At 41.5% G+C, this 18416-nt stretch overlaps 1 protein-coding gene across 2 annotated transcripts in view; it reads left to right on the top strand.

The window, feature by feature from the left end:
• abca2 (ATP-binding cassette, sub-family A (ABC1), member 2) overlaps positions 1–18416 on the top strand; it is a 76878-nt gene that overhangs the window by 50125 nt on the left and 8337 nt on the right. Inside the window, exons 19-38 of one of the 2 annotated variants that reach the window (XM_061037459.1) lie at positions 1485–1689; positions 1948–2112; positions 3372–3552; positions 4458–4670; positions 5046–5242; positions 5867–6040; positions 6475–6671; positions 7542–7662; positions 7866–8150; positions 9532–9750; positions 12170–12272; positions 12877–13202; positions 14022–14235; positions 14519–14624; positions 14708–14819; positions 15002–15062; positions 15858–16032; positions 16130–16245; positions 16720–16867; positions 17137–17260. In XM_061037459.1, the coding sequence (XP_060893442.1) occupies positions 1485–1689; positions 1948–2112; positions 3372–3552; positions 4458–4670; positions 5046–5242; positions 5867–6040; positions 6475–6671; positions 7542–7662; positions 7866–8150; positions 9532–9750; positions 12170–12272; positions 12877–13202; positions 14022–14235; positions 14519–14624; positions 14708–14819; positions 15002–15062; positions 15858–16032; positions 16130–16245; positions 16720–16867; positions 17137–17260 (3442 nt within the window). Of the gene's footprint in view, positions 1–1484; positions 1690–1947; positions 2113–3371; positions 3553–4457; positions 4671–5045; positions 5243–5866; positions 6041–6474; positions 6672–7541; positions 7717–7865; positions 8151–9531; positions 9751–12169; positions 12273–12876; positions 13203–14021; positions 14236–14518; positions 14625–14707; positions 14820–15001; positions 15063–15857; positions 16033–16129; positions 16246–16719; positions 16868–17136; positions 17261–18416 lie in introns of both variants that reach the window. The other variant, XM_061037458.1, reaches the window with a different exon arrangement.

Genomic DNA, 18416 nt, shown 5'->3' with positions numbered 1-18416 from the left:
TAAATTAGAACAGTATGGTATCAGGGGGGTTGTATTAAACTGGCTGAGGAGCTATCTACATAACAGGCAACAGTTTGTGAAGTTGGGTGAATACACGTCATCTTGTTTGGACATTGCTTGTGGTGTCCCCCAGGGGTCAGTGTTGGGCCCAATTCTTTTTATTCTCTATATAAATGATATATGTAAAACCTCAAATATTCTACAATTTGTGTTATTTGCAGATGACACAAATATTTTTTGTACGGGAGAGGATTTGCAGCAGCTTCTGGAGTTAATTACATCTGAAATGAGCAAATTAAAAAGGTGGTTTGACAATAATAAATTATCATTGAATTTAAGCAAAACAAAAATCATGTTGTTTGGAAATTGTAATTTAAATAATGACGTAAATGTTAAGCTAGATGGTGTTAATATTGAAAGAGTGTATGTAAATAAATTCCTAGGTGTGACAATAGACCACAAGCTCTGCTGGAAACCTCACATAAAACATGTTAAATCTAAACTGTCACGTAGCATCTCAGTCCTATGTAAAGCAAAGCATATATTGGATCACAAATCATTGCATATTCTCTACTGTTCAATGATCTTACCTTATTTAAATTACTGTGTGGAGGTCTGGGGGACCACTTACAAAAGCTCACTGCTACCACTAGTCACACTTCTAAAACGAGCCATAAGAACAATCAATAAAGCAGGATATTATGATCACACCATCCTCCTGTTTTTACATTCCCGTACTATAAACTTCATTGACCTGGTTGACTATCAAGTGGCACAAATCATGTTCAAAGCAAGAAACAAACTGCTACCAGGTAATATTCAAAAACTTTTTTTTGACAGAGAGGGGGGTTATAATTTGAGGGAAAAGTAAAATTTTAAGATGCTAGCTGTTCGAACGACTTTAAAAAGTCAATCCATTTCAATTGGTGGTGTGAAACTGTGGAATGGTATGAGCACGGAGCTAAAGCTTTGTCCAAACATGATCCAGTTTAAAAACATGTACAAATCAATGATTTTCAAAAGGTACAGGGATGAGGGAGAGCTTTAAGAAGGAAGAAAATATGTATAAATAATAATAGTATAGCAAATTGTATATAGATAGATTGTCTATATAGCGCTTATGAGGAACACAGGAATTTAATTTAATAAATATTAATTATTGAGCTGTGGAAAAGGGGTAGGATTAAATAAGTTTTATACTTCTTCCTACTCCTTTTCAGGCATATCAATTGAATATATGTAATTTTCTTTTTCTCTTTCTTTTTTTTTTTGAAATTATTTGAACATTGTTTTTTGTTTATTGTATTTTCTGGCTTTTTCATTTTTGTTTTTGTATTTTTGATATGTTTGATTTTTATTTGATATGTCTGAAATAAATTTAATCAATCAATCAATCAAAGCTCTCTGAATCAATGTGAAGATTTTCCATAATAACCCAGAGGGTATCGAGGTGAATAAACTCTTTCCTCCTTCGCCTCCTCCAGTCTCTGATGTCGACCACCGCCTTCGGCCTGGGCTCCAAGTATTTTGCTCTGTATGAGGTCGCGGGTGTCGGCATCCAGTGGCGAACCATCAGCCAGTCTCCAGTGGAGGGCGATGACTTTAACCTGGGTCTGTCCATGATGATGCTCATCATCGATGCGGGCGTGTACGGGGTGCTCACCTGGTACATAGAAGCTGTGCATCCAGGTACGAAACCATCTCCTTTTAAATCTCTGTCATCCAGTTATTCATGTTTATCTGCTTGGATAGATTAGATCTTTGAATATGTAAGGCCATGAAAGATGCACTGGATGTATTCGCTGCTCAGGGACAAGAGGAGTTATTTGTCAAAAGGAGGACAGCCTTCAAAGCACCGCAGTGAAATATTTGGCCTTCAAATGAACCCTCGAAAAGGATGCAGCCTCTGAATTAGGACACAGCTAATGTGTTTTCCCTCTCCGACAGGAATGTATGGGCTGCCACGCCCGTGGTACTTCCCCCTGCAGAGATCCTATTGGTCAGGCAGTGGGCGTGTGGAGACGTGGGATTGGCCTTGGTGTGGAGGCGGAGCTGCCAGGCTCAGTGTGATGGAGGAGGATCAGGCCTGTGCCATGGACCAGAGGAGATCAGGTGCAGTCAGATACAGACAGACTGGGGAGGAGAGTCACATGTTTTACAGATCCAAGCCAAACTGTAAAGGTACAATATGTCTCATTTTAGAACCACTCTCTCAAACTGAAACAAAACGTATCTTCGGTCATCCCTCCTTCAGCACTCCATACCCTCCAAGTTTGAGCCGAGTGCAGCCATTTTCTTTATTCAGATATACTGCCCAAAGTTGTTTCTGTTGCTATCTATTTTTTAAATGAAAGATAATATTTTATTCAGTTGAGAAAGTCTGTTGGTTCTCCTTCAGTTGTACTCTTTCCACAACACTCAGTTATTCTGCCCATGGAAACAGCGTCCCTGAGTCAGCGGGGCCAGCTCTCTTTCTCCACACGATGCCAGGTCTAACGGTTGAAGAGCAAAAAAACATGTATTGAGCCCCTGAGTCACACACAAACAAGCTGCATATCAGGAACAACACCTCAGTCTGAGGGCTGTAAACACAGAGCTGAGAACAACAAACCCAGAGGGAGTTTGACTTCACTGTTTTTTTAGGAAGTCATCACTCATGAAGACAATTTAGTTTTTGTTTACAGCATAAATAATTACGCACTGTTTTGGAGGCCTTTGCTGGAGATCCCTATGAGTAGTGCATTGCAGTAATCCAGCCGGGGTGTGTTCAGACTTTTTTGACTGACTTATGTAGGGGGGGAATTGAGTTTTAGGGCACATTGTTTTTATCCTGTTTATCCCCACTAATGATATGTTCTTGTAAGTAACACAATTTGGCACAATATAAATCTTCTTAGCTTATACATGATTTCTTCTTAAGTCTGCCTCTGATTAGCCAAATAGCCAATCATAGATAAGGATTTTGGGGTGGCACCTGCGGTGGCCAATTGGATTTCAAGGGGAGTCGATGCCACCCCTCTGGACACGCTACTGCTGGAATGGTCATTGAAGTGGTAGAAGGAGTTCAGCGAGGCTCTTTGGTTTAACTAACACACACAGGGACGCTGTTTTTGAGCATGTGTAAAAGAGAGCAGTAATAAAAACAAACTCTGAGCCGTTTGGCTTTTTAATAGTCAGAGTCTATGTACATAACATTATAAAAAGTGTTCCTAATTATTCCGTAATGGTGATGTAACCATTTAACTATTTGCAGGCCAGTATATTTGTGTTTACAAAGTAATCAGGTTAGACAGAGAGCGATAAGAGAATTAGTTTTGCTCTAAGGTGATTTATGTTTTCTTTTGTTTCCTTCTTTGTCATTCTAACCATAGAGGAGATGCGGGGCATAGAGGAGGAGCCGAGTCACCTGCCGTTGGTCGTGTGTATCGACAAACTGACCAAAGTGTACAAAACTGGCAGCAAACTGGCCCTCAACAAACTGAGCCTCAACCTCCATGAAAACCAGGTGGTCTCCTTCCTGGGACACAATGGGGCGGGCAAGACCACCACCATGTGAGTGTGTGTGTGTTTAGATAGATAGAGAGATAGATAGATAGATAGAACCAGTCTTGTTAGCAGAGGCTTTTAGTGAAAGCAGGTGAGTTTTTTTATGGGTCCCATTTTTCCTTTGAAAATGTTTTGCAGCTACTGAGTCAGAAGTTCAGCCAAAAGAGCAAGTTTTGTTAAAAACGCAGCCAAAAAAATCTGTGGACAGAGAATTCACGTCATCATTTTTTTAATATGTTTTGGCATTTTCCTTCAACAGGACAGGAGAGGCGGAGGAAGGAGGAACTATTTGGTAGATTAAGTGGAGATGACTGTAAAACCCAGGGCCTCTGAAGCTAGGACTCAGCTTCTTTAAATAGACCACATGCTCGAACACCTGAGCTACCTGACACCCTAAATCAAATTGTTTTGAAGAAGTATTTCCTGATTTTCAAACAGCTTAGTGAGCACTGTCTAGGGAAACAGAAAGGGGAACTTTGACAAAAGAAAATTATGAAAAGTACTCTAACTTTAAAAAGATGTCACTTGTTTTCTGTAAACACAGACCAGGGAAGAGTAGCTTTGGCTGAAATCAAAAACCATTATAGCCATTGACTGTATGAATATGGACAATACGTCTCTGTCTCCGTCCATTGTACAAAAGTGAAGCCAACATATCCCTGTGATGGGCGCTGACATATGCGTTTGTGACGTTATTCGGGGACCTGTAGAATTGATGCCTCATGAAAGTGATTATTATGTATATTTTTACTACATGTTTTCATTATAATATAAAGTTGAGCAGACGCCTCTTCTTCTTTTCCTTTATGGAATCAATCCTTATGATATTTATGAAACCAATAAGATGTAATATTATACAGTAAATGCATGAATTACCAACTGATTCACCATTGACTCTCTTCACGTCACAGGTCCATCCTGACAGGATTGTTCCCGCCCACTTCCGGCTCTGCCACCATATATGGTCACGACATCCGCACAGAGATGGAGCGTATACGTCAGAACCTGGGCATGTGTCCGCAGCACAACGTCCTGTTTGACAAGCTGAGTGTGGAGGAACACCTGTGGTTCTACTCCAGACTCAAGGGGATGGCCGAGGAGGACATACGCAAGGAGATGGACAAGTCAGTACACGTCTACTACCATTTACTTCAAGGTGTAGTGAAGTACACAATAACAATAATAATAATATTAATAATAATAACAAAAAGTAACGTCAACGAAACACAAGGATAGGGATACATCTCTGCTCTTATCAGGTATAAAACAACGGTAACACTTTTAATCAAGGTCACATTATTAACCATTAACTAGTTGATAATTAGCATGCTAATTAGTAGCATACTTGTTGCTTATTATCAAAAGCAGCAATTCCGGTGGATTCTACATTTAGTGCATTAGCTACTGTATAACTGTAGCCATTGGCACTGATACAGGCAACATAAGTGTTGTATCAAATAACTGATTGCCTTGATGTGTGTGTGTGTGTGTTTGTCCAGGATGATTGTCGACTTGGAGTTATCCAACAAGCGTCACAGTTTGGTGCAGACTTTATCCGGTGGGATGAAGAGGAAGCTCTCTGTGGCCATCGCCTTCGTCGGCGGCTCCCGGGCCGTCATCCTGGACGAACCTACGGCCGGCGTGGACCCCTACGCTCGCAGGGCCATCTGGGACCTCATCCTCAAGTACAAACAGGGTGAGCAGAAGACCATAATTTTTGTGAAATTGTTACAACACAGAGCAGGTCAGAGGGAAAGGGATTCAACTTGAAGCTGATGGAATCAAAGCCCTTTATTGTTCACAAACTGTAAATTTAATGAACATAAGGTGTGTCAGCTTTCCTCATACAACAAAGAGGAGGCATGTACAGCAGAGAACAAAAGGAAGGGCTCCAGGTGGCGCCAAATCAAACAAAACAAAACTTCTTCTTACCTTCGATTTTGCCCACTTGTTGACTGTGAACAAATGACATAAAAAACCTCACTTTCTACGCTGATCTTACCTGACAAAAACAAAAATACACAGTAGCATCCACCCATGATTATAAAAAAAATCATGTTTTGGGGCCATTGTTGCATTTATTAGATAGAGAGACTGGATCCTTAAAGCTGATTGTCCTGACATTGAATTTTTATGACAAACAACTCTGTTGGAAGAGAGCATGAGATGTTGATTGTTTGTTTCCTTACAAGAAGAGAAGAAAAGAAAGAGATCATACCCGATCACAGCTGTCACATTTATGTTGTAGATTCTTGTTGTCATGTTTCTGATGTGTTGTTTGCAGACGTGTGTGTGTAAGTGTGTGTTTTCTCTGCCTCAGGTCGTACCATCCTGCTGTCCACGCACCACATGGACGAGGCCGACCTTCTGGGAGATCGAATCGCCATCATCTCACACGGGAAACTCAAGTGCTGCGGCTCGCCGCTCTTTCTGAAGAGCACGTACGGAGACGGATACAAACTGACGCTGGTCAAGAAGCAGAGTGAAGGCCGAGGTGTGTGTGTGTGTGTGTGTGTGTGTGTGTGTGTGTGTGTGTGTGTGTGTTTTCTCTGTTATTGAGCTATAAATTTAAAAGTAAGACGTTTATTTGTGACATCATACAGTGCATCAGGTGCAGGTTTCAGTCCCTTCATTTACAGACTCTCTGCACTACATGTCATGATAAAGATACGGAAGCCCTAAGGGGCCAGTTAGAAAATGTATTTTAGTGATTAATATCACAGAGATTCATTTTGAATCTGAAGAAAAGAAAAAGTGATCTTTGATAGGCACAGTCTCATTAATGAGGAGTTCCTGTTTTCTTTGATTTCTAACCTTTTAGTTGTACATCCTCTCTCTCTCTCTCTCTCTCTCTCTCTCTCTCTCTCTCTCTATTTTTTCCTCAGTCCATCGTCCATCATGACGTTGCTTTTCCCTCTCTTCCTTCAGGTCAGGGCGTCCAGCTGCAGCCTCCCTCCTCTCTGTCTCCGTCCTCGTCTCTGTCGCCGTGCTCTGAGGCGCGGGTCACTCAGTTTATCCGCCAGTTTGTGGCGTCCTGTCTGCTGGTGTCCGACTCCAACACCGAGCTGTCCTACGTGCTGCCCTCTGAGGCCGTGAAGAAGGGCTGCTTCGAGAGGCTGTTCCAGGTAAGAAACAAAAAAAACCTCTAATCTTGTTCATGGTCGTCTTGTAGTTAAAGATATGGATCATTCACTATCTTTGAGTGTGATTGGACGTATTGAAGACAACCATAAACAAACGCCATATATTTAATCACACATTATAAAACCTGATTAAGTGTTGCTGGTTTAGCTCAGTCAGTAGAGCTGGCCCCTGATACACAGAGGCTCCAGTCCTCGATGCAGCGGCCGCAGGTTCCACTCCCAGTTTTGGCCCTTTGGTGCATGTCCACTCTCTCCTCCCTACATTTACTGTCTCTCTTCAGCCGTCCTATCAATAAAGGCAAAAGACCAAAATATATTTTAAAAAACCTGATTAAAGGTCAACCCAAATAATAGCCTGTGTAATATTTCTTAAATATGTTCAATTAACTTAGTTCTAGTTCAGATCCAAAAGTTTCCAGAGTTAAAATTGTATAATCTTCATAAATTAATGTTCATGTTGTGTACGATACGTTGCAGTTCTGCCAGTAATTATATTAGTCTTGTTGTGTGATTTTTGCCTCCTTGAATGCCTGATTTTGCAGCAGCTTTTCGATGTTGAATTTTCTCACTATAACGTTGTTTAATTGCTTCGTTTGTCACTTCCGCACCATTCTTTTTACGTAATGTCTTGCCTCAGGAGACTCCCCCAGAAGGAGGATTTTTTTGGGGCAGTGGTCCTGATATTCTCTAGAAATGTTCAGCAGAGCATATGTGAAAATGTCTAACGACTGACCTGTAACAGCTTCTGTCATATTCATAGATGGCAGTAACAACACAAGTATAACATTGCCAATGTTTTTCAGTGGTTGGTTAAAGCTTCATGTGTCTCTCTCCTGTGTTGTGGGCGAGCAGGCTCTGGAGCAGAGCTTGGACAGCCTGGCTCTGACCAGCTTCGGGGTGATGGACACCACGCTGGAGGAGGTCTTCCTCAAAGTGTCTGAAGAGGACCAGTCTCTGGAGAACAGTGATGCTGGTCAGACCCGATCCTTCTCCTATGTGTTCACAAAGCTCAAAGAGTTTTTCAGAAGTCTGTTCAAACTTTCTCAATAAAAAGAGATTTCTAAAAAATATGCCGCGTCAGACTAAAAGTTCTGACATTTGGTTGAATTTTTGTTTTGGCTCCAGGCTGAGATAATAACCATCTGTCTGTCTCTCTCTCCCTCTCTCTTTGGGCAGACATGAAGGGGTCCCCAGGGGGCAGCTCAGTGGGGAAGTTGTCCGTGGGTTCAGGGGGGGGTCCACAGAACGAGACGGGCCCTGCGGTGGAGGGCGATAAGCCGGAGGTGGAGCTGAGTAATCTGATGATGTGTTCCAGGCTGAGCCAGAGCCAGTCCTCCCTCAAATCCTCCTCGTCCGTGGGCTCGGTGCGGGGGGATGAGGGGGGGCTCTACGCAGACTTCTACGGAGATTACTGTCCACTCTTTGACAACGGCCAAGAACCCGACTCGTCCAGCCTGAGGGGTAAGTCGACATGATGGCAGATGTGCTGATTCCTCATCCCACTTACTGAGTGTCATGATGTTGGCTGATGAATCACATTTTTAAAAAACTCAAACAATCTGCCTGTTAGATGCCTCGTATTACAGATTAATAAAAAAGGTTTATTATTTTTGGTATTCTTCAAAGTTCATGCTAAATTTACAAGTGGTCCAAACCATCTCAGTACATTTGCAAATATGGACCTTTATTATCATTATACTGAAGTGCAACACAATACAACGATTTTAACAATCTAGGAAATAAAAAAACATTTTAAAACACAGATGAGGGAATTGATGTTGTCCACTATAAAAGTGAGATGTACTCTAGGGTAGTACCTTCATCATCAGACATCTGGATTTTAATCAGAGAAAAGAGCTTCCATGAAGTTTGAAGAATCTCAACTCTCAGCTCCTCCTGGCAATTTGTGTCCATTAAAAAACTAGCGTCAGAGAAAAACTCTGCAGTGGGTGTGTTTGCTTTGGAGCTCATTTTGAGATTCCCAGAAAAAAAGATTGTGTGGCAGCTGCTAAACCTGTGCACGTGAGACAATGGAAATCCACCTATTCAAAAAGCTCAATGAAAGTCTAAATGCACTCATGACTGTGCTGCAGAGCTAACAGTGTCCCTGTGCTCCAGTGCTGTTGTGTGTGTGAGAGTTTCACCATTTTACTGAGAATCATGATCAAGTCTGTAAATATTACATTATAATTAGAATCAGTAAGGCTGCCACTGGCTCACTCCAGCACATACGCACACACAGACATGTGTCATGACAATCTGAGGTTGTTGCACAGGATGAGTACAGGTGTTATTTTTATCTGGATAAGCTGCTCACGCTGACCCGTTACAGGGAGACAGCTTTGTTATAAACGGTGTGTGTTGAATCACATCTGTAAAGACTCAGCTGCCCATTTACCTGGAAAAGAGTCCCTTCCCCATCCAGTCGTTCACAATGAAACTTTAAGAGTAACGACACTGATTGATTGGAGTCAGTTCCATGTCTGTCATGGACAGTTGTCTTTTGCTGTTTAACCTTCTCACTTCATATCATCCATCGCCTATTTCTTTCACATAATAGACTCTGTGAGAACACAGAGGGGTTAGTTTTCTTTTTTTCTTTTTCTTTTGACCATAAATGGGACAATAAGTTAATACAATGCCTTTGTGTCTCCAGGTTGAGCTAACACTTATAAACCTGCTCTACATTAGACTTCTTCTTAAAAAATGACCCTTATAAAGAGCAAATTGTGCCCTGAAAATAATGTACCTTCTTCTAGTTCTGCAGAATCCTTCACACACATGCATTGTAACTGATGTTTGTTTCTTAATTTTGCTCTGACGTCTCTTCTAAATCCTGCAGATGCAGAGAACCCATCGTCCACGGAGCCGGAGATCCTTGAGGGGCAGGGCAGCTTCAAACTGGAGGGTTGGTGGTTGAAGCTGAGTCAGTTCCACGGCCTCATCGTGAAGCGCTTCCACTGCGCCAAGAGGAACACTAAAGGCCTGTTCTCTCAGATCCTCCTGCCTGCCTTCTTCGTCTGCGTGGCCATGACTGTGGCTCTGTCTGTGCCTGAGATTGGTGAGAGTTTTTTTTTTTTTTTTAATGGTTAAGCTTGGGCTGACACAGGAACAGAAATTCTTACTTTAATATAACACTAGTGAAAAATAAATTCCTGTCTGTTGAGAGTTGGTGGTAACTGCGCCGCAATATTTGTGATGTCAGGTGCAAAATTTCCAGGGATCAGGAAAACACTTCCGCCTCTGTATGACTTCATGATAATTCATCTGTAGATAAAGTCTGTAATCAAGACTATTATTAATATATTCAGGGGTTTAATCAGTCAGGGGCTGCCGGACAGCCCGACACTTCATCCACATGTGTGGAGACGGTCTTGAGCCGTGACGCATAATGAGTATCTGAGTGTTGTTGTTCGAGTGGTCCGTTCTTGCTCCATTCAGGGAGGAAGCTTTTCTTTTAACAGTGAAACTCAAATCACATTTTTTGAGCCTGGCCTCCCAAAAAAGTAGGGATGTAAGGATTCACTCAACTCATGATACGATACGATTCACGATTCTGGGTTGACGATACGATTCTCTCACGATTTATTTTACAAAATGAGACTGTAGAAAAATTATGAGATGACTGACAAACATTCCTTTTTTTTTTTTTTCATGAAAACACCAATGCAGCTCTTAATCTTTTGGCTCTTGAACTTGTTTGGGCGAGCAGGGCTGCAAACCCACCTGTCAGTGTGGTTTTGCCTCCGCAGCTGCCATAATAACGCCTGCTTACAACCAACCGCCTCTGCTCTACAGCTGCTGCACTCACGATATTACTGCGATTCATTTTTCAGAGTACCGATGTGAACCTTGAAACCTTTGAATCGATTTTTAACTGCATCACGATTAATCTTTACATCCCTACAAAAAACAGACAGAAATGAGCTCTGTCTGCATGAGAGTGCAGCTCCACGCAGAGTAAAGGTGCAAAAAGCTTCTCTCCACATTCAGACACAAAACGGGAGAAAGCTGCACAGAGGAGGACAACGTTTTGGGCATGCTTGTGACTGAATATCATTAGAGCTGCGATCAGCTGCAATCCATTCTTTGTGTGTGTGAATCACAATCCCTCCTTTAATCAAACAGAAAAAAAAAGGCAGACAGTGCTTGATATGAAAATGTCTCTGAAAACATACAAAGATAGTTTTAAAAGTTTTAATGGTAAAGTATTTCTTCATAATCAAAACTTAAGGTCGAGTAGAACTTTGGAAGCGGGTCTGTATCTGTAGAGTCTTCCTTCTGCCTGAATTTTCAAATGTTCTTCTTTTGCTGACTTCATTCTGGGTGTGTCTCCTCATTCAGCAGTCTGTCAGTCAAAAGAAAAGAAAACATAGGGACCAGATGACACATCTGTCTCTCTCCTCAGATGCTTCAGGGTGGCATGTGGGTCTGAAAGAGGCACCTGAGTGTGGGTACAAAGTGTTGTTATGTGCTGACTGAGCCGTGTGTCATGGCTGTATGAGCGCTGCAGGAGTGAGCCATAGAACAGAGCAGAGAGGACACTCACCATGAGGATGACGAATCTCTCCAGGAAATACAAACAACAAACAAAGTCCTTCTGCTTCCTGCAGTGGTTGTGTGAAAGTGTGAGGGTGTTAATCTCTTCATTAGAACATCATTGTGGAAGATTTTATGGGGTGCTGTTCTCTCTCCAGAGAGCTATCTTTTCATTTTCCTCTGTGAAAGGAACTTTGCTTTGCTTCGAAAATATATTAATTAACGAGGTGAAAAAGGTATTCAGAGACTTTACTTTAAAGGTCACATATTGTGCAAAATACACTTGACCTTGTTTTTCTAACACTAATATGTGTCCCTAGTTTGTCCACAAAGCCCCCAATTATGAGAAAAGTCCATCCTCTGCGTCTTTTGCCTGCTGCTTGTGACATCACAAAGGGCAGTAACCCCTCCCCCAGGTGGGTGACACTCCCACAGCTAGGTGTTTGTTCTGCCCTCTGATTCTGTCTTCTCACTGTTAACAATAGGACATAGGAGCGAGAAAGCACGAGCCACCCAAGTCCTTTCAGAGGGGCGTGGTCATAGCTCATTTACATTTAAAGGTACAGACACAGAAACAGCCTGTTCTGAGCAGGGCTGAAATAGAGGGGTTTATAGACATGATCAAATACAGGATCAGAGTGGATTTAGAACAAGAAACTTCACCGATATGTTTTGGGGAGCTGTGAGACTTATTTAAACTTGTTGAAAAGGAGGATAATATATGACCTTTAACAAAAAAAGTTATACCCAGTGTTCAGCCTGAGCAGGGTGGGTATGAGGTGTTTCAGTCATACTTCGGGGTAGACTACTGCAGCTTTGATTAATAAAAGTATCACAGGAAATATAATAAAAAAACACAAAGTGACAAAGAAAATATCAATGCTTTACACAGTTTTGAAAATAGACCTCTAACTGGATGATGAACTTTGTTGGTTTTCCAGGAGATCTGCCCCCCCTGATCTTGTCCCCCTCTCAGTATCACAACTACACACAACCCAGAGGAAACTTCATCCCGTACGCCAATGAAGACAGACCCCAGTACAGGTAAGACGAGCGATTCTTCTGCCTCTGTGATGGACAGTGATGTGGCTGGAGATAGGGTCTTTGAAGTGGGCAGGCTGTGTTAGGGTCCGACCTGTGGCTGCTTTCCCGCATGTCATTCCCCCCTCTCTCTCGCCCTTATTTCTGACTACTGTCCTACCTCTAAAAATAATGGCATACAAAGCCAAAAAACAACACAACACAATATAAGTCATACATATCCCAGTTTTCCATTCTAAATATATCAAAATATTTCTTTATGTAATGCATAAAATAGAAAGTGAAAGTGAAAGAAAAAAGTCTCCTTAAATACCTGATGTATCAAATTTGATACACAGATAACCAAATATAATTGGCAAAAATATTCCTGATAAATCTGATTTGTGACACTGATTGATTATGGTCATTTTAGATGCGTGTATAAAAGGTTCTGGTACATGCTTTCTGCCCCTGGTGGATTAGCTGTGCACTGGTATCCTAAAACTGTGTATCAAACATGATTGATTCGACTTTATAAATGTAAAAATTACATTTAAAATAGATTTTGAATTTCTTTCCTCTTGTCAATAACACGTGCAGGATCTAATTGTGACACCTTCCATTTTAGGAGTAAGCTGTCTCCGGACGCCAACCCACAGAAGATCATCAACACCCTCCGTCTGCCCTCGGGTGTGGGGTCCACTTGTGTCCTCAAAACCCCCTACAACAGCACCCTGGATCAGCTGGCCCAGACTCTCAACCCCAGCGCCAACAACTCCAAGACCCTCGCCGCCCGCTACTTCGACTCCATGTGTCTGGATTCCTTCACCCAGGGGGTCCCTCTCTCCAACTTTGTGCCCCCTCCCCCCTCACCAGCTCCTTCAGACGACCCGGACCCCCGCTTTGAGGACGGACTGTGGAACTTCACAGTCGCCCCTCCCACCACAGTTCATGGTGAGTCCATCTCTTTATTTGTAGTATCAGATTTATCTTACAAATGTAATGCTTAAATATCTCCACATGTAACTTTTGATGCAATAATGTAAACGAAATATTTACTGTATTTCATCCCAGTATATGAAAAAAATTGATACCATCTTCAGTGTAACCCTTCAGTCTGGGTCAGAATAAAGATCAAATCCTGTGAAGCTGAACAACATTTACCAGAAGTGGACCACAAGTAATCTGCATTCTGTGGAATGTCCAGCAGGGGGCGACGCCACTGGTCTGATTGTACAGATGTCTATGATAGAATGGTCCTTCTTCTCAGCTGATTAATATAATCAGTCAATCAATATAATGGTAGGGGAAACACTGTGCTCGTTAGGTTAACTTGTGACTCTAAATTGCCCGTAGGTGTGAATGTGAGTGTGTCTGGTTGTCTGTCTGTACATGTCAGCTCTGTGATTGACTGGTGAACAGTCCAGCGTGTACCCCACCCCTCTCACCCAATGACAGCTGGGAGTGGCTCCAGCCTCCCGCGACCCAAAATGGGAAAATGCGGTAAAGATAATGGATGGATGGATGGATGATGTTTATTTAGTAAATAATGGTCCTACAGTATTTAGATACCAGGAAGCAGGGGAGGAGTTAGGGCTACCTGGGAATACCAGTTGCTACCATGGCAACCTGAAAAAAGTCTTGTTTAGCAGTGTACTAAAATAAGCTCAGAGGAGAAGACTGTTCATGTTTTCAGTGTTTTTTCTAAGGTAGTGAACATACAAGAGGGTGTAGCACTTTTAAATAAAATCCACCTGCTTCATGTTTTCTCAGAGCCTGTGACGTCTCCCCCCACCCTCCCCCTGGCCATCCATGAGCCGGTGCGTTGTACCTGCTCCATGCAGGGGACGGGCTTCTCCTGCCCAAGTGGGGTAGGAGGGCGGCCCCCCCTCATGAAGGTGGTGACAGGTGACATCCTGGTGGACATAACAGGGCGGAACGTGTCTGAGTACCTGCTCTTCACGTCAGACAGACTGCGCCTACACAGGTAAGACTTTTTTTTTTTCCAAAGATAAAATCGGTTTTAAAAAGAAAAATGTGGGGAGCACCTCGTATGGATGAGTGTCATTTCACCTTTTTGAAATGGGTCTCAGTAAGGTAACAAAACATTATTTATACAAATGTAAACATAGATTAATTCAAATTGTTGTGAAAATCAGGCCAAAGCAGCTGTCAAATAGTAGATTAAAATATGCATAGTTGACTGTTTAAGTTTGTCAAAGAGAAAGAAAACAAAGCTTTAACTGATTGTTTCTGTATGTTCTGTATAGGTACGGTGGTTTAACAGTGGGGAACATCCAGAAATCCATCCCAGCATCCTTTGGGAGCAACATACCGCCAATGGTTAGAAAGATAGCAGTTCGCCGATCAGCTCAGGTAAGATGTGAACTCTGGACTAGACTCAAAGTTCACAGATAAAGTGTTAACTCAGCACTGACGGTACCACTGCTCGTGTGCAGGTTCTGTACAACAACAAAGGTTACCACAGCATGCCAACGTATCTGAACGTGCTCAACAACGCCATCCTGCGTGCCAACCTGCCAGCCTCCAAAGGAAACCCCGCGGCCTACGGTAAAAACAGAAGTCACAACATGGATACACATTTATTGAATGTGAAACACACAGAGCTGACAAATGAGTGATAAGATATTTTTTTGGTTTGGTTATTATCCTCCGCTTAAACCAGGTTTGTGTGTGTGTGTGTGTGTGTGTGTGTGTGTGTGTGTGTGTGTGTGTGTGTGTGTGTTTTACAGGTATCACTCTGACAAACCATCCAATGAACCGAACCAGTGCCAGCCTATCATTGGACTACTTGTAAGTGTAACCTTAACCCTAGCTCTGATATTAGAACAAAAACCTGTCAACTAAATCTAAAATGCTAGAGCTGTCGATCTTTTTGCAACAGAAATCTCAGGCTTCCTATCATACATTTGTTGATGTCAGTACATATGTCCTCTTGTCTCAGGGTCATTGCTTGTGTGCCCTGTTTAAATTAATCTACAATCAAACATCTTTGGGCATAACATTCAAAACTTCCATAAGCATTTAAAGATACTCAAAAGAATAGATCAAAAAAAGAAACAGTATTAATGGAAATACTGTTTTTCTGTTGCAAACCAAATCTTTCATAACCCTCTGCTCATAATTATAACTTCTAGTGTTTTTCTTGTGTATTAAGAACTTTTGTAAGTTTTGGTGAAAGACATGTCCGGTTCTAGTATTTTCAAAATATATAACTTAGTTTTATACTTAATAATTACTTTTTTATTTATGACCACACAAAAAGTTGGAGCGCCTATGTCAAGATTTACATTCTGACCTGACTGTTCAGACTGAGATTACATTGCACAGATCCGACCTGAAATTAGATTGAAGCCCACATATGAATGTGGCCTGAATCTAATTTGAAAGGATCCGATTCCACTGGTGCTGTTCATTCATAAAAAATTATAATCTTAGTCACATATGTGCAAAGGCTTTGGTCACTTTTGCCATCAGGGTAAATCTGGTCTAAGAAATGACATCTTAATAAGAAGTCTCATTTCTTTTGCAGCTCTCCAAGTATGAAAGGTCACATGGGTTAATTTGTCCCCTCTGCTGTGTCTGCAGGCTGCAGGGCACAGATGTGGTGATCGCAATCTTCATCATTGTTGCCATGTCCTTTGTCCCGGCCAGTTTTGTGGTTTTCCTCGTTGCAGAGAAATCAACAAAAGCCAAACACCTGCAGTTTGTAAGTGGCTGTGACCCCGTCATCTACTGGCTGGCTAACTACATCTGGGACATGGTGAGGAGGACAATGAGTGTGTGCATTTGTGAGTGCGTGTGTAGATACTGCACAGTTTGTCCAGGTGTGAACATGTTCTCTCCTCTTCTCTCCTCAGCTGAACTACCTGGTACCTGCCACCTGCTGTGTCATTATTCTGTTTGTGTTCGACCTGCCGGCCTACACCTCCCCCACCAACTTCCCTGCCGTCCTCTCCCTCTTTCTGCTCTATGGGTGAGACATCCTGCTGCTCACACGAACACACACATATATACACATTTTGGCTTTTTGCTTATCAGTCACTGTGCTCTGATGGTCTGCCTTCATCTTAACATATCAATTCACTTCTTTCCAATAAAAACATTAAATGTAAAAGCATAAAAACTGTGTATATTTACATTTTTATTATATATGAACAGGGTGATCTGCATGAGTATTAACCATAGTCCCTGTTACATCAAACATGAAGGCGCATTAGTGCAGCCAAATGAAAGAAGTTTAAATTTGCAGAGATCACTTAAAGACACAAATACTTTGCATTTAAGCCATCAAATAAAAATCAGCCCAGTGTTTTTGAGAGTCCAAAAAGCATCACAAAACACAGTTTAATGTTATTTAATGCTGTGCTGTGAAGGTTCTCTCCGATCCTGAATCTTTGGACGTCCTTTTCGATGTTGCTGAGGATGACGTTTTTTTTTTTCCTTCCAGGTGGTCCATCACTCCCATCATGTACCCAGCATCTTTCTGGTTCGAGGTCCCCAGTACAGCTTACGTGTTCCTCATCGTCATCAACCTCTTCATCGGCATCACTGCGACTGTCGCCACCTTCCTCCTGCAGCTCTTTGAACATGATAAGGTTTCTTTTATTTCATTTTTTAAACATCCGGCTCAACATTAACGTAATTTATTTATTTAATGTTTTAGATGTGATGTTAGATGTTTAGATTTAATGTGTTAAAGAGACTAGATGTTGCATCATCTGGTCCACATATTTAGGAGATAAATAAATAAGACTTGAACAAATGAACCTTGAATCCTTAATAGATAAGCTCTTTGCAGTCAATTGCATCCCTTTATTTATTTTTAAATATTTCTGTATTATTTCTGGACTGTTTTCTTCTCCAGGATCTGAAGAAAGTCAACAGTTACCTGAAGTCCTGCTTCCTCATCTTCCCCAACTACAACCTGGGTCACGGCCTGATGGAGATGGCCTACAACGAGTACATCAATGAATACTACGCTAAAATCGGTATGTTCATGTGTGTGCGTTAGTGGTAATGAAAAAACACCCTAGATCTAATTTATGTGTGTAATATTATTGGACAATAATGAGGCTCTATGATGAGTGAAGTGAACAAGGCTGTGATATGCACATAAAACATTAGACAGTAAGTAACGTTGTCTGTCTCTTTTCTTTAAACTTCTCCCAGGCCTTTGATACTGTTGATATCTGCATCTTACTTGACTTCTTGGTTTTAAGAGCATTGTGTTTGGATGGTTTTCCAACTATCTTACTGCTAAAACCCAGGCTATTAAGTTAAAAGTTGTTACCTCAGATATTCTACAAATTCATAGGGGGTACCTCAAGGTTTGGTACTGGGCCCACTATTATTCACTATCTAAATTGGTTGCCTTGGAAAAAGTATTCCAAATTCCTCTTTTTATGTTGATGATACTGTCATTTACTGCTTAAGCACTTACACCTGCACAAGTTTTTTGCAAATGTTCAGCTTGCATTTGATTTACCGTGGTACTAGATCAGCTTTATCAACTGAAACTTGTACAAAATGCAGATAAAACCAAACTTGTCTGAGAAAATTGTTAGGAAAGATGTGCAAAAAAATTAGTTATCTTTTAAATACTTACTTGATGACAACTTTTCAGGGAGCACATTAAGTCTATGGCTAAAGAGCTGAAGGTTTTACTCAGTTTTTACTACAGAAACAAGCCCTGTTTCTCCTTTTACATTTAAAAGATACTGGAGGAGGCTGCCTTTTGACCTGTGCTGTATTATGGTGATGTATTATACACTATGAACACTAATGTACTACTTCAAGTCCTAATATGTGGGACAGTGTGTATCATGGTGCACTGAGATTCATCACAGACTGTGGCTCTCTTACTCATCATTGTACCTTTTACTCTAAGGTCAACTGGACTACTTTAAGTTCATGCTGGCTTGGTCATTTGTATATCTCCATTTATAAAGCCAATCTGTCGTCCACACAGTCCGAAGTGAGTTGGGAAAGACAGAGGTTTCCTTTGGCTTGAAACAATCTGCAGTCTGATTTTAGACTATAAAACTAGGTTACCCTGAATGTTTTTAATTTAGAAGTGAAAAGTCTTGAATCCAGGCTTTCTGAATGCAAATGTTTGAGCTGATTATTTTAAGGTTTTTTAATTTA

The sequence above is a fragment of the Labrus mixtus genome, chromosome 5, assembly GCF_963584025.1.
Source record: "Labrus mixtus chromosome 5, fLabMix1.1, whole genome shotgun sequence".
Classification (NCBI taxonomy): Eukaryota; Metazoa; Chordata; class Actinopteri; order Labriformes; family Labridae; genus Labrus; species Labrus mixtus.
The sequence above is the reverse complement of the archived record's forward strand: the minus strand, read 5'-3'. Positions and strand labels throughout refer to the sequence as shown.